The following is a 12,896-nucleotide window of genomic DNA, read 5'->3' on the forward strand; positions in this document are numbered from 1 at the left end:
TTGAGAGCAAAATCTTGTTAACTTTACAAATCTGTAGAGGGTGCTGTACACCATGAAGGTGTATGTTTAAATTTCCTAAATGGTTATTCTGCTGTGTATCCATGGAAGGAACTGGAGAAAACTTTTCATGTTTAACAATTAAAAAAAACATGTTGCTTTATAGTAAGTATCACTATGAGGTTGCTTTCTGCGTGGAAAGTTTCTCATTCACAGATAAAGCTTCAGGCCAGAACTGCTTAATGTTGCCTTGAGTTCTCTGGATTTCTGTGTACACTGTTATTAAGGAATCATCTAATCTAAGCACAGGCACCAGAGGAATTACATCACATGAAGATTTTATTTCTGTACATTGTCAACAGTTCTCTATTTACACTCCTGTGTTTCTTGCATTTCTGCGTGACTGTTCCTAGTTGTTTGTGTGGTGTGCAAGTTTTGGTGAAAGTGTTTTTGTGCTTGGTGTCTTGATTCCATTATCTTATCTGCAGTACTTTTTGGAATTTCTTGCAGATGGCAAAATATATTTTTAGGTCATGATTTAACCAGAACAGAGATGGCTTGAATATAAAAAGCAAATCCAATGGACGTACTTCAGTCTTACTTGCTCATTTAATTTAATGATCTCAATTTTCCTTGCTGAATTCCAAAAAGTAGTTAAGAGAATGGAAGGTGATGGTAGATGAATGGAATGATGGATGGATGGATAGATGAGTGAGTGAGTGCACTTATTTTAGGCATCATATTCATAGCATGTCCGTGCCTTAATTTATTTTAAAGAATGAATTGTCTACTGTAGGTTTTAAATTGTAGCTATCATCAACCAAAACACAGATCTTGAACCAAAGCTCACTGGAGTCAATGGAGAAACTCCCACTGACGTCAGCAGGTTTTGGTTCAGACCCTTAAAGAATCTCCAGTACACTCATATTTAACCTAAGACAAAGTTGGTTTTAATCTTAGTTCATCTTATATAAAAGATTTAGAATCATTGTGATTAAAAGGTTTTGGGCTTTGTTTGTTTGTTTTACCAATCCCCCAGCTCTGTGGCTGTAAAGAATAGAAATGCACCAATCAGGTCAACTAACCAATGGAAGGGACCAACATTGGTCGAGACTTTTGTGGGACTGCACTGGCATGAGACAACCTTCGACCCGTGTGCTCCACCCTGTCAGGTCGTCCAGAGGATGATGGATTTCCTAAAAGCTAAAAAAGAAAAACAACAGGTTTGCAAGTTACACAGCTGGATGCATAAAAAGGCATGTTAATAATGTCAATCACTTTCAGAAGCATAAGCTCTAAAGGCAACTAAACGTAGTTTTTAACTGAAAGGTTAGCTGAAAAGTTCTACTGATGCCTCCTAAACCTGCAAAAGAAAAATGGTTCCCTGAAAAATGGCGCACCCTTTGTAAATAGCAGTCACACATTAGAACAAAGAAAGAATAATAATAATTTTGGAAACATTCTTTTGCCTTTGTCGTTGCTGCTAACTTGGCTCAGAGCACTTTTAACTCTCCCTGAAGAGGACTAAGACCACTCACACTAGAGCTGTGAAGATAGTATATGAGGGGGTCAGGTCAGTGCATTTAATTTTTTTAACCTAGATTATTTTGCACAGTTTGCAGCACATTAACCAGCATATGTCCTTCTCCTCTTGGGGTCTCTGAGAACACTGCTCCTCTCAAAAGGTCTTTTGTGGTCACTAACCCTTGCAGAAGCTTTCCCGGGTGTCTCTTTCAACAGCTGAGATTAAATGCAGCCTTGGCACCAATTTTAATAGAATTTTTAAATGATCAGTTCAGAATAAACTGCTGGGCCCGGCATACAGCAACAGCTGAATCTACTTTTACATAAGACATTAGATTGGAGATAGTTGCAGATGAGAGGCTAAAACGTATTTAGTTCTCTTTGGGAACAGAGAGGCCTAAATATGCAAATTCACGAAGGCTCTCTTGTGGGCTAATATACAGAAATGCAAACAGGCAGGATCACAGAGGCACCCTTGTGGATTAAGATGTGGAACAGCCTTGGCTTGTCCCTCTGGAAGAAGCTGTTTGTCTGCAATCCCATTCAGAGATGCAGTCTGCAACTTCAAAGGCAAGAAGAGATGGTCTAAAAAAGAGGGCAAAGAAGTGACAGTGCAGGAAGAAGGTGGAGAATGGAAACACGATGAATTCTGTGACTCCAAGAAGCTTGCTTGGTCACTGTCACTGTGAGGAAGATATTTCTTGGTACTTGCCCAGAGAGGACTGAAGATGAAGAGCAATTCCTGAAAATCTGGGATTGAGGAGAGCAAAAACAACATGACAAAATGGAATCTTTAAGACAGACCATCAAAATAAAAATCCATGAAATGCTTTCTTTTTTCCAGTTAAAAATAAAACTTATTTTTACTTTTTAAAGCAATTTTCTGATAGTCACTTTAAAGATAAAAACAAACTTTTGGAAAATTATAGTTCAGCTAACCCTTTATTAAAATTTAGATTCAGTTGTCCTTTAACAAAGCAGCCATTATTGTAATTTGTTCTGTGGGAAAATCATTGTTGTAAAGCAAATTAAACTGATTTCAGCATGATACAAAAGAAGCTTGTGAAGCAAAATGCAGATTAATAAATAAAAAATCATGTGAGGAGGAAAGAAATAAAACAACCACAGGAGATAGGTCCCAAAGATGGATTTTAAGAAAAAAAATCAAAAGAAGCTGGAGGAGGAAAAGACAAGAAAGAAAAGAGACGGATTTGACAGGCAGATGTTAGAAGGAAGTTTTATTTCACACACCAGAGAGTCTTCTGCATCTCTGTGGGATGGCTCTGCATGTGGAACAGCTGCCCTAGAGTCATTTACTTGTAAATTGATCTTCCAGACTTGCTGAACATCTTTGCCAGTCAAATTATCTGTTCTATTGCATTTTTGAGTCTCAGGCTTTTTCTCATAACCGCACTTGGCCTCCTCACTTCTGGGCTCTATAAAGGAAGGACCCAGGTCGTCAAAGTCTTCTTCAATGCTGCTTTGCCTGGTTAAAGTTTTCCTGCGAGCAAGCAATGGCCTTGTGCTTTTTCTGCATGAACAGTTATCTGTCTCTGCACAACAGCTAGGCGCAACATTGGCAGAAATCAAATTGTAAGCATTTCTGAAATTAAAACGAGATTCTTCTTCCTCACTTCCACAGTCTAGTCCGCTGTCAGGGCTTCTTGTTAAGGATCTACTGTAGTTATAGCCTTTGTCTTCTGAAGCAAAATCCTCCATGCCTGAAATTCTGTGCTTGGCGGGGTACCAGAAGTTGTGCTGTTTGTCTTGATTGTAGGGTCTAGGAGGTCTAGTGCATCTAGCTACCATAGGTTTCATTTTATAGGACGTACCAAAACCATGTTTGTGCAACAGTTCAGAATACTCAACATCCTCTTCGGCTACTTCTGGGATACTGAAAAGCTTTTTACTGTGGTGTGTCTGCTGTGAAAAGTCAGGCTGTTCCAAAAAAGCGGCTTCAGTGGTCCTATTCTTAGAGCATTCCTTAACAACATGTGATGTTAAAAACAGGTGGGGAACAAACAGTGCATGATAAAAATAAAATGGGAGGGAAAAGGGGGAGGAGGAAAGAAAAATAAAGACAGAATTAGTTTTAGAGCAATGGCAAACATAAGGCATGCAGTTTATTCAGTGAGGGGGATGTCATGCTCTGAACAGGAATCTGAAAATAAAGACATGATTAAGTTGGCTTGGTGTCAGATAGAACACGGGAGGTCAGTACAAACACAGCTGATATTGTGATGCTTTAACAAGAATAAACCCATGCATTCAACACAAAGCAATAAAAGCTGCATACAAGTTCAGCCGTGGTGAGAGTGGAGGTGAAGTTAGAATATGGTGCTAGTGCTTAGTGTTCTTTGTGCTCTATGCCAAGCTGGGATTGTTTTCGTCCGTGGAGCGTATCTCGGAATGCTTTCTACAGCAGAGTTTTCTCTCTTGCTTTGCACCTGTTAAAGCATCCTAGGTGATTAACAAGAAACTCCACAATGCTGTCCTGCCTGAAGACAGCAAACTCAGGGTTGGTATGAAGTCATACAGGGCTCCCTGTAAATGTCAAAATAGGAGTTCTTGTGCCCTCCACAACCTGATAAAAATTGCACCCTCTTTAAGGCTGGCTTCCACAAAAAAGACAGAGAACTGGGGGCTACCTGCAGTCACCGGTCCACACTGGATCTATCATCCTAATCTAATTAATAAAACTCTTACTTGACAAGTAACCTGTTACTTGACCCAAAGATAAGTCTTGGTACATACCAGATGTAAGTAAGAACTACAATGTACTGGATAAAAACTGAACAGTTTAGATAAATGAAATAAAAGACACCTTTTATATTAGGCTTACAAAAATTGAAAATAGTGTAATTGAAGGATCCTGTGCAAATGTGTCTCTCTGGGTCTCTGAAGCAGATGCTGGGCTATCCAAATTAAGGTAAAAGAGGTGTTGGCTTTGATTTATGGAGCCCTTAGCTATTTGGGTCATGGAGACCGCCCCTCTCTGTGCTTTACCCCAATGACAGCAATCAGCTTGGGACTTCTGAGCAGACAGTGCCTGGATTCATACATGTGGGCAGCACGGGGGGCAGGATCTTCTTAGTGACTTTGGAATTCTCCTTCCCTTTTGGTCCAAGAGAGCCTGAGTTTGCTGACATTCCAGGGACATTACAAAACCTGTTGCTCAGGCTGACTCTGAGCAGACAGACTGAGCTGGCTTTTGTTTTATTTTTCTTCAAAGGCTAGGGAGTTTTTAAAGAGTTAATTTTTTACACTAGAGTTACAAACACCTGAATTATGAACTGATTGGTCAACTACACTCATCATTTGGAACCAGAAGTACGCAATAAGGTGGCAGCAGAGACCAAAAAAAGCAAATACAGTACAGAGCTGGGTTAAACGTAAACAACTTAAAAAAATAAAGGGAAAGCAGCATTTTTCTTCTGCACAGTAAAGTTTCAAAGCTGTATGAAGTCAATGTTCAGTTGTAAACTTTTGAAAGAACAACCATAATGATTTGTTCAGAGTTATGAACAACCTCCATTCCCAATGTGTTCCTAACTCTGAGGTTCTACTGTATTTATGTGAATGATTTTTGAATACACTTTTTAATTGTCTATCATGTTCCCAGAGCTTTTTTGAAAAGGTTCCATAAATATGGAAAAAATATAAATAAACATGAATTAGAAATAGTTTTGATCAGACTCCAAACATCCTTAAATTTCATGGATGCTCCGACCTGATATTCAAGTTGGGATCTCCTGGTTTACACATCAGCCTTTATCTGGAGAGCAACTGCAGGGAATAATAACTGCACAGTAAAGTGAGTCGTGTCTTGTACACTTTTCTTTTACATGAGGGTATCTATTAACTTGGTACAGAAAATACTGAATGTCAGCTATCTGCAATCATAGCTCAAAGTGCTTGGGTTGGTGTACTTTCAAATGCAAATCGCATATGCATTTGAGAGTTCAATTAATGTGTTTTTGTTTCTTTTTTAATTACAGCAGCTGCAAAGCTGAATTGGATCTAGCAAAACAGGGATACTGTCAAGTATTTTAGTTCTAGAACCTGGTCTAAAACTTAAAGCAATATAGTTATAAATGCAGTGGTGAGTGTCCTCCAAATTCTAAAATTACTCCCTTTCCCTAAATGTATGTGGCATTCTCACATTAAAATCTGTTTCTGCGCAGCCATTCAAATAACAGATGTTAACAATGAACCTTGAGGCAGATCCTCAGATTGCATTAAATCAGCATATACTCATTGACTTTAACATAGCTATGAGGATTTACCCTAGCTGAGGATCTGGCCCATGTGTTCAGAATTGGGCTGACAGTACTGTTAACGCAGACGTAAAAAGTAATAGTAAATATGCTACTGATTCATAAAGAACCAGAGAAGCCTAGGGATAATCCAGTGTTTGCCTAGTGGCAGTCAGAGCCATTTCATTTTCAAGCTTTTACAAGGATACTAAACAGGAGAATGAAAGATTTTTTTCTGAAAATGTACTAGACAGTATGTCTTTATAAGTTGCATAAAATCCTAAGTCTGTATATAAAATATATAGAAGCAGTTATCACAATGGTTACAATATCCCTGTGTATGTGCTTTGCATAAGGGTATAGCATGTTCTTTAGTAACACGGCATTTTGGCTGTGGGAAGAATGACCTGTCGGTTTCTGTATAGTTTCAATCATATAGCTTGTTAAGAAGAAGCATCTTAGCATGGTAATAGTATACACATAAGAAGCAGTTTACTAAATGTCATATTACAGAAAACAGAAATTCTGTGTTGCGAAAGTTTAGTGTTTGCAGTGTGTATTCTAATTGGATGAATAAAATCACCTTGTAGGATGAATCCTCCTATGCAGTTTTTGAGACATCATTCCTGACATATGTTTACCATTGTCTCCTCTGCCACCAGAAGATCATTAATGATCACGACACTAAGATTAATGACTATGGGCTTTATCCACACTATTGGGAATCCATATTGCACTGAATAAAACTCCTCAAATCCTTTACTAGCATGCACTAGAAGGATCCCGGGAGGTAGTTCCAAGAACCTGGTCAGTAATATGGAGAGGATGTCCACAGGAGATTTAAATTCAAAGACACGTGTGTGGATGTGCACTCATGCACACGCAGACATCAGAAAACTTCTAGTGGTCTGGATGCACGTCCAATATACTGCAGCACAGCAGCACCCCCAAATGCACAGCAAAACAGATAATTGCATAACAGCCCGAAGACAGTCTTCAATATGTGAAACTCTTGGCTAATACCAGAGAATTGAGTATTAAGTGGACTTCATAAGGGGAACTTTACATTATGAACAGCATTCATCCCAGTTCTAGTCTGTAGGCCACTGTGAACTGTAACGTCCACAGCAGACTAAGAAAAAAAGTGCGTGGAAGGAAGGAAGAATTTGCCTTGCCCTTCTCTGAAGTTTAAGCCCCCCTTTTCTGTCACTCTTACCTTGAGTGTGTTGTGTGATGTTACACTGACTCGTCTTCTTCCTCCATCCTCCAGCTGCATTTCTGAATACAGCTCTTCTTCATCTTCCTCCATGATATCGGATAAGTCGGAGCCCCTACTGCTCTCCGTGTGGTACTCCTCATCCTGGCAGTAGTGCGGCTATTGGATGGCATAGAAAAGAAAAGAGGCTGCAAGGTTTAAAAATCTGAAGTGATAGTGCCCCCACAGACGGGGGGCAAAGCAGCAACTGGCAGCTTGAATATTGCAATAATACCTTGTGTAACCCACACTAACCAGGTGCAACTCTCAGTAGCCCTCAGGTGGCTTGAGAAAATAGAGGTTTATTAGCTTGCTCACACCTTAAGTTCCAGAAATCCTGGATTCAGTCCATACAGATGACTCAACCAGCACTACACTTCCACTTCCACTCCAACCACAAACCTCATGAGACCCCGATTAAAAAACCCCCCTTGGTTTACCCGAGGCTCTGCATGTGTCAGTGGATTTGCTGACCATCTGGTGAAGGCTCTAACTGAGATAATGAATTCCATTCACACGTCAGCTACTCTTCGTTGTCATATCTGATGTCTGCTATATCTAACAGTAAACCCCACGTGACTCTTCAGAGCACCATTTCGTTCTTACATAATGTTTCTATATTGTAAATTTTCATTGGCTGATGAGGGTCAATGATCTCATTCTGTTCAGGCATCTAGGGAGCAGAATTGATAGAATTTTAATGTCCTTCTAGAGTTAGTTCCACTAAATTAAGTTGTCTGTGTTTTCAACTAGGTGAAAGGGACGGAAGAAATTAGCTATTTTATTGAATTGCTGCTGTTAAATTTAACTGTCTTTGGTAAATTCTTGTTTTGTTTTACTAGTGTCATGATTTATACCCACAGTCCAGACAACAAACCAAACATTACTGTGATTCTACATCCCCGGGTATATTTTTAAAATGAGGCATCTACTTTTCTGTACAAAATCACACTGGTGCTTCAGATCTGTACGCAGTTTCATCTGCTTGTGCAAATGATTAAGTTGAGGCCCACTTAAAAATTATGAGCCCAAAAGTCTCACATGTGCACTGTGTAAAAACTAAAATGCAAATCTCAAAGTAACCGATAACACATCTTCCTACTCTGTTGGTGTAATCTTCCCATTCTCAAAATACGGACAGCAAAAAAGTACACCTCTTTATATACAGTTTGAGTCTAAAGCATATCAGTTCAGGATAGGGTAGGCCCAACCAGAAATTCCAGGTCTGAAGATTCTTGAAATGTGAAGTTTGGCTCCAGATCCGAATTTCATGGGGCAGATCCTCAGCTGGTGTATCCCAGGGTATACTGATTTACGCTAGATAAGGATTTAGCCCTGCATTTCTATAATGGGCCAGAGCAGAGGCTAGGCTCCAAACACCCTTCCGTCTAGATATGTTCAGATTCAAATGCGAACTACACAGCTCAGTCTCACCTTCAATGTCAAGGGAGCTGTACTGTATGCTGTAGAGACAATTTCCAGGAGCAAACCTATTTGCATCAGAAAAAGAATAAATTACTGAAATACTAGAATGTCAAGGAACAGAAGTTACTCTATTTCCCCAGGAGAAATACTACAGCAGAAACAATCTTCGTAGACCAGAATCAATTCCTATAGTTCCATAATGTATTAGCATCAATAAACTGCTGTAAACTTCCAGAAATGAAATGAAATGTCTGCAGTAAGCAATTACCCTGAAGTGAAAATATGTTCACTCTCCAAATATTACAGCAGACTTGCACTCTCTTGATTCCTAGAAGATAGTTCTGGAGATCTCAGTGTGTATCTCTATAATGTGCCTCAGCTGCATGAGATGTTCCTTAATGCTAAGTTTCTTCTTTCATTGCTTTTGGGAGCCAGCTTGGCCCAGTAGATCAGGCTGCTGGGAGGGAGAAGACCATAGTTCTATTCACGGTTCTGCTGCTGAGCTACTGTGTGACTTTGGGCAAGTTACTTCTCCACTCTAAGCCTCCATGTCCCCTATGTAAAATGCAGGTAATGATACTTACTTTCCACTGTAAAATACTTTGTGGTCAAAAGCTAAGGATTGTTATTATTCAGGGTTCTGAGATCCAGTCCTTTACGAACACTGTGTTGCTATCCAAGGAAATAGGATCAAACCCATGAATGTTTTCAGTTTCCCTCAGCTGTATTACATGAGGGGGTAATTTTAAGAATAAAAGTCACTGTACGAGTTAATGCTTTCAGTTAGTTTACGAAATGAAAGACTCCCAGAATTCCGTCTGGTGCTCTCTTTCACCCATGCAATTCCAATGGAATCTTACTTCCAGTTTCAGTGAGTCAAATCCTGTTCTCAGTTATCCCCAGACAACACAAGGGAGTTCATTGGGGGCTGCACTGACTGACTGAGAGCCGCGTTTGTAATATCGTGTAGATTATCAAAGGTTGTTATTGCCAGAGAAAAGCTGCACAGCTACATAGCAGGAATCTTTCAAACAATCTCCAAAGCTTATCTGCTGTTGATTTAATAACAGAGGTGTCTGTTAAATACCCACCAATTATTTAATGAAAACCTTCTAATTGAGGCGTTAGAACTTGTTACGACATGTAATGCAATTAGCTCAAATTTATGTAAGCAATAATTGTAGAATTACATTCTGTGTTGGTAACAGATTAATTCATTACAAAATATTGAAGCATCTAATGGGCACATAACAAGATACTGCAGCTAACTATTTAAGCAGATTTTTAAAAAATCGTTGTGTTTTGGGCCCCCATCCTGCAAACAAATGCACATCCTTAACTTTAAGGCAGTGAGTAGTTGCAGTGTAGTCAAGGGTAAGCCTTGAATATTTTTATTTCAATGGTAGTTAGCCTTTAAAAATCCTAATTGCTTTGCCCAGAGTCACACAGGAAGACTCTGGCAGATCCAGTGACTGTTTAGATTTGGAAGAGATGCGATCTATATAATCACAAATGTAATTTTTTTAAATCTGTATATTATGTTACACAATTACAGAACTATAGACCATGGCAGTCCTTAGTATTAACAGAACACCACTATTGAACAACATCCTTTTTACCTGTATTTGTGGTTGCCTGCTCTGATTTCTTTCTTTCTTTCTATCTACTTCATGCGTCAAGTGAGACTATGCCAAAAGCTTTTAATTTGGCATAAATGCACAGCATAATATCAACTTCAGAACACAAATTGGTATACACAGATTAAAGCCATACTATAATAAACTAAGTGAAATAGTGAAATAAACTACCAGATTCTTTCAAAACCACATTTGACCATAACCACGCCTAAAATCTTATGTGAAAAACACTTCCTATTAAACTTCCTGCTTAGGTCTGGATGTAGTAGAATTACATACAAAAAGTGCAGAAATTGGTTCTTTACTAACAAATTATGCAGTGCAATTGTTCAATTTTCATAAATAGTTCAAATGAGCAATTAAGCTACTAGTAGGTGCCTCTCTTATATAGCTGAAACATAAACAGGTAATAATCAATTTGTATTTAATGAACACAGAAAAGCTGAATGAAACAGAGTTCATCTTTTGAACTGAGAAACTTTAAAGTGTTACTTTTTAGGGGAAAGAAGTAGGGTATTTTGGCACAGTAGGTGTAGGGTAATCATATGTCCTGATGTTAGGGGCAACTATAGCCCCCTCCCCCCCCGCGAAAATAAAAGTGTCCCATTTTTTCACACTTGCTATCTGGTCACCCTAACTGGGTGTGACCCTAAGAATCCCTCAAAGTCAACTGGGAAAGTGTTCAATGTTCCATAACAGTAACTCCTGAGAGGCCTGGCAAGCTCACTACACCCAACACGTTGTTTTCATATTAAGCGGGTCAAGTGAGGTCTACTAAAAGCTTATATCATACTGGTCCGCATAATCATTGTGAGATATATGTAAGGATGATATTTAAGGAGTTGTGTACATATACTGTTTTAAAATCTGAATCAAAACAGGGCTGTCAGGCAGGTTTTGACCAGACAAAGGATGTATATTCACCTGCCTGCCTCAGTTCACATGTAACAAAGCCATTGTAAGCCAACGCAATGGAAGGCCATTTGCACACCATGTCAAAATGTGACTGTGAAGGCAACACGGAGCCAACACATCAGGGAATAAACCAAGAGGGTTCATCCTGACACGGGGAACAAAATCATGAACTTTGGGGATATAAAAAGAAGGCCAACAGGACACCTCTTTATCCTTCACTGAGGAAGCAAAAAGGACAGGGATTTTTGCATTCATGAAAGGACGATCCCAGCCATGTTGTTTGGAGATGCTGAGAGAGAGCTTTAGGTGAGAGAAACTATTTTAGGCTGTTAGCCTGTTAAAGTTAAGTTTAAACTTGTCATAAACAGAATGTATTATACTTTTTGTTTTATATGTAATCATTTCTCTTCCCATTGTTATCCCTATTCACTCTCTCTTAAATCTTAGCCTTAACTGATGATTGTTCTCACTATAAATATGTCAGTGCTGGGATGTTATATTGGAGCTGATCCTCAGTTGAATCAAACAAGCAGGTGTGTGTATTGGTCTTTTGGGAAAGCTCACCTGGTAATTTCTGTGAGTGTCTAGTGCTTAAGGGCTGGACACTGCAGGGGAACACTACAAAGGGGTTTGGGGTGCACTATTGCTAACCTGCAAGGCAAAGCAAGGGCTGGCATGGCCCTGAGGAGATTGGGTGGTGTCACAGATCTGACACCCAGTTAAGCACAATCAAGTCTCTCTCTCACTGAGGCAGGGGGTTACAGTACAAGGAGATCACAATCCTGGGTATTTGGAGAAAGCGTCACAATGGGTTAATGCAATTAGAAAGTGTTCTATCTCTAGAACTCAGTAAAACAGACAGGGGTTCCAAAGTGGGCTTACAAAAATGGAGACAACCAAAACCTATCTTAGTTTTCTATACGACTCCCATTATTGTAGTGTCTGAGCACCTTACAGTTTTTAATGTCCTTCCAACACCTTTGTGATACAGGGCCGTGCTACTGTCCTCATTTTACAGTTGGGGAAACCTAGGCAGGAAGATACTGAGTGACTTCCCCAAGGTCACACAGGATGTCTGTGGCATTGTAGGGAATTGAACCTAGCTCTCCGGAATGCCAGGCTAGCCCCTAAATAATGGACCAGACTTCCTTATGAAATCAATAGTTGCTTTAGAAAATCTTGGCCTAGATGCACACAAAATAATTTTAAATTGTATTATATCTATTGGTTTAATCAACCTGGTGCACCTTTAAGTTTCGCCTGCAAACCGCTCATTTGCTGCACAAGTCAGGTAATTGCATGTGCAGTCAGATACTTCCATGTACCAGTGTGTTTTGAATACACAATTTCCATAGCTGCAGACTCAGATGCACCGTGCACATGTGTCTGGAGAGCATGTATACAGTTTGTAGGTGCAACCTGAGTGCAAGAGTTCTACAAATTTGAACTACTGCCTCTACAGATGGAACCAACCTCCCAAGTCAAAGATCTTTGAGGGGATTTAAAATCCAAAACAATATCAATATCTTACAAATGCCACTCTCTTGATAATGAGCTGAACCAAAATCTCAGAATACTCAGGGAACCTGTGTGTGCAAAGCAAAGGTCACTGCTTGGACTCATCTGTAGCCAATGATTTTAGTTTGTTGTTCATTTATTGTGTGATGTTACGATTAACTAACATGGTATGTCATGTATAATCATTGTATGCTAAATAGAGTTAAATTGTAGGATTATAGAAGCATAAGCTTGATCTGTAGTTAGAAGGGATAAGTATGCATTAGTTATCTAAGTAAGCAGGGCTGAAATGCAAGGCCTACAGGCTGAGGCCTGTAAGATTTTAGCTTAGCCATAGTAGGCCATTGGCTTAAGAAACGCTTGACATAA

The 12,896-nt window shown here is 39.4% G+C and overlaps 1 protein-coding gene across 7 annotated transcripts in view; it reads right to left on the reverse strand.

Moving 5' to 3' along the window:
- RIMBP2 (RIMS binding protein 2) overlaps window positions 1-12,896 on the reverse strand; it is a 352,577-nt gene that overhangs the window by 28,357 nt on the left and 311,324 nt on the right. For 5 of the 7 annotated variants that reach the window (XM_030582927.1, XM_030582926.1, XM_030582925.1 and 2 more), the window contains 2 exons: window positions 6,994-7,152; window positions 1,083-1,200 (listed from right to left, as the gene is read on the reverse strand). In XM_030582927.1, the coding sequence (XP_030438787.1) occupies window positions 1,083-1,200; window positions 6,994-7,152 (277 nt within the window). Of the gene's footprint in view, window positions 1-1,082; window positions 1,201-2,772; window positions 3,505-6,993; window positions 7,153-12,896 lie in introns of all 7 variants that reach the window. The other 2 variants (XM_030582924.1, XM_030582928.1) reach the window with 1 other exon arrangement.

This window comes from Gopherus evgoodei, chromosome 13, assembly GCF_007399415.2.
Source record: "Gopherus evgoodei ecotype Sinaloan lineage chromosome 13, rGopEvg1_v1.p, whole genome shotgun sequence".
NCBI lineage: Eukaryota > Metazoa > Chordata > Testudines > Testudinidae > Gopherus > Gopherus evgoodei.